This window comes from Blennius ocellaris (assembly GCF_963422515.1).
Source record: "Blennius ocellaris genome assembly, chromosome: 19".
Classification (NCBI taxonomy): domain Eukaryota; kingdom Metazoa; phylum Chordata; class Actinopteri; order Blenniiformes; family Blenniidae; genus Blennius; species Blennius ocellaris.
The window spans coordinates 16,293,913-16,297,295 of NC_137668.1; the positions used below are offsets into that span (position 1 = coordinate 16,293,913).

The 3,383-nt window shown below is 43.9% G+C and overlaps 1 protein-coding gene across 1 annotated transcript; it reads right to left on the reverse strand.

Annotated features, from left to right (window-relative positions):
* Positions 1-429: 429 nt before the first annotated feature.
* Positions 430-3,383, reverse strand: otud1 (OTU deubiquitinase 1). The gene has a single exon (XM_080515130.1). It carries the CDS (start codon positions 3,209-3,211, stop codon positions 1,892-1,894), a length of 1,320 nt encoding a protein of 439 aa, XP_080371256.1. The 5' UTR covers positions 3,212-3,383; the 3' UTR covers positions 430-1,891.

The window sequence follows — 3,383 nt, forward strand, 5'->3', positions numbered from 1 at the left end:
AAGTTAAATAAACCGATGAAAAGAAGTCTGGCTGCTTTGAATATACATGTAATTACACTGTGAAACAATATTGTACTTGTGTTCTTAAACGCAGGTGCACCCTTCACCATTACATATCACCATGACCTGGTGAATGAAGTCGGTATGGCATCATTTTAGTCATCAACTTTGATTTTCTTTTTTTAATCTGCAGTTTCTTTGTTTTGTTTTGGGGGGTTTTCAATGAAGGTGCGGTTTTAAAGTTATAAAGTCATGGCACATTTGTTCATAAAGGGACAGTAGAATCATTTAAGCTTTTTGAAGATTTTACATACAGAACTTCAAAGAAAGAAAGAAAGAAAGAAAGACAGAAAGAAAGAAAGAAAGAAAGAAAGAAAGAAAGAAAGAAAGAAAGAAAGACAGAAAGAATGGCTTCAAATTAGAAAAGCAAACCTCTCCCTAAATGTAAGAATATTCATCTGCATATGAAACGTAAATACCCCATAGTATTGAAGTGCGTATTATATCATAAGCAAGACATCCACGAACCAAAACACTGAAAGCCAGATGAAGCACCAACTGGCTTCAAAGTCACTCGACACAAACTCCCAATAAAGCAGCATCAGACGTTTAATTTTACATGGGGAGTAAATACCTGTTTGGATTTTCTAGATTTAAATGTCACCATATGAAATTAATCAGATTAAAACAGGAGGTAATCGTCCCAGTTTTACAGGCATCGACATTGACAGCATATGGTCTGGTTAAGCCTGGTTTAGTGTTTTTGTAATTGCTCTCACAGCCATCAGGGGGAGACAGAGGATCTCTGTAGAACCAAGTAGGAATAAGATGTGTCATGTGAATCAATGAAGCCATAATCAGCAGGATAAAACTATTTCCTCGAATATACAGTTATCTGAAAATAAAAGGGAATGAAGCCACACATAACAGCAGACAGTGCAGTGTTTGTATGTGCTGAGAAAGTCCCTCATTCACTTTTAGCTCACTTCAGCTTCAGCACAGATTGAATTCCTGGTGCTCAGTGTACTGAGACCACTGTCACTTAATACACTGAATCCTGCAGTATAACCTGAATGACAGGCCACAAGGTCACCGCATGTTGTAAATTCCAAACACTACTTTACTCTTTAGGACCACCAATTGTGAGAACAAATTTAGCGCACGTCAGTTAATATAGCCCGATAGAATTTATTACTATAAGTTTCTGAGATGGCACAGGAGACAATAAAAAACAACCAAAAAAAACAAGAAAACATTTCAAAGAAAGTTGTTAAAATGGGACAAGTAGTGAGGCAATGAGCATGCACAGTTTGTATGAAGTCACTGCAGGTCAAGTTTCCTCAGAAGTTTATTTTCAGATATTTTGACAAATCTCAGGGGGGAAAAAATCATCTGGAATAACTGTAAATGAACCCTTAAATTCAAACTCTCCACTAGTCTGACAGGAATTTTGTGCAAAAGAGAGTATCTAAACTGATATGTAGTGCGAAGAACAATGCAAACCAGGCTTTCCCAATATTGTACATTTTTTTTTCAGCAAAAGCCACCAAAGTGTAGGCATGGAAAAGTAGTCGTCCAAGGAAAGACAAATAAATAAAGCCATTTAGTAAGTTCTAAAAAGAGATGGTAAAATTCATTCACGTCCTACCGGAAATTACTGAGAAGGACAGGCTCACACACATTCAAACACTTTTCAAGGCAACTGCCATCAACTTGGAAATGCTGGCATGTACAAAAAACAAAAACAAAACAAAAAACAAAACAAAAGTATGTGCACTGCACTTTTTTTTCACTCGTAAAAATCTTACAAAAATAATTTAAAGCTTGTAGAAACCAAACAGAAACATCTCCTCTTAATTAAGTATTCATCTTCAGTATGCAGCCATTTCTTTCACACGCAACCATTTTTTTCAAGGTACATTTTCGATAATGAGGCTGCCATCGACTTTGCCAGTTCCTCGTCCCGTTTCCTCTGCATCTGTGACTGCCGGCACCAGTCCTCATACTCCGGGTTTTGGAAGCATCTGTCCAGGAGGACGTCATAGTGACCGTTACTCAGCCAACTCAGCCAGATCGCTGCTTTGGAGGCGTCCTCGTCCCCCAGATAGTGCACCATGGTGGAGACGGTGGGACTCTCCAGGCTCCCCCCGGTTGTAAGGTGGACGTTGACATTTAGCATCTGGCTCATGGCGAGGAGCTCTGGATATCCGGCCCAGGCGCCATCCTGCGCTGCATTGATCAGGAACTCCCCGACGTCGCCTTCGATGATGGGGTTGAACTCGTCCAGGTGGTCGGCGATGTGGTGCACCGTCAGCTCCCTCAGCTCCCCGTGTCTGGCCTGGTCCCCATATATGGCTTTGCACACAGCTCTGTACAGACAGTTGCCATCTGGAATGATGTGGTACCTGTATTTTTGCCTCTCCTGGAGGTATTTATTCTGCCTCTCCATTTCAGCCAGATACCGGGTGACTTTATCACCGATGTCCCCTCTTTCCTGACTCCTCTGAGGAGGAGATTCTTGCAGAACACTGAGCTCAAAAGGCCGCTTCTCACTGGGTGCTTGGGCAAGTTGACCACTTTTCATATGGCTGAAATCGTCCTTTCTGGGGTCTTGAAGTTGAGTCTCGTCGGTGTGAACCAAGTCATTTTCATATAATGAAGACCACCCATTGCTTCTGATGGCAGAATTAGTCAGTGAGGCGACTTCATCCTCAATCAGGTCTGCTGTTCTTTCACTGCTGCCAAAAAGCTGATCTCCATCAAGTTCTGGACATTCTTGAAAAAGTTCATCGACCCCATTCCTCAGATGACCTATCAGGTCCACGATCTCCCCAGAGTCACGGTCACCAGAGAGGATACTTCCGTCGCTGTGCGAGCGAGGAGTGGCTGCTTTGGTTTTGGACTCCCTCACGATGTGGACAGGCACAGACCTCTCCACTCCATCCGGTCTGCGGATCAATATCTCTGCGGTCGACGTGAAGTAGATTGGCCTCATGGATGAAGCCTCGTAACACGAAAAGGCAGGCATGTTTGCGGAAGACGCCGTATCGCCGGTGGTCGCCGGGGTGTCTGCGTGCGTAAATCCTACTGCTTGCGCCTCGGGGGGGCTCTGCGCTGCGCCGCTTACGCGCTCCGACGCGGCCGACAAAGTTATTGTAACTTTGCGAGACGACCTCGGGTAGTGTGTCAGCGCACTGTTGTACAGCTGCATTTTGAAAGAGTCCTTTATACTGACCACGGCCGCGGCGTCGTTACGAAAAGATGACAACAACGGCTAAAAATACGCCCCATGTCATCAACAACGGAGAAGTTGTAGGGAACGTTTCCATGGTCCTGAGCCCCCTCGCCATTGACACTCAGAGACGACGAGACTGTCCAGTTTA

What these genes read in the sequence shown, in the direction of transcription:
- otud1 (XM_080515130.1), bottom strand. Translation starts at nt 3,211, where the DNA reads ATGCAGCTGTACAACAGTGCGCTGACACACTACCCGAGGTCGTCTCGC.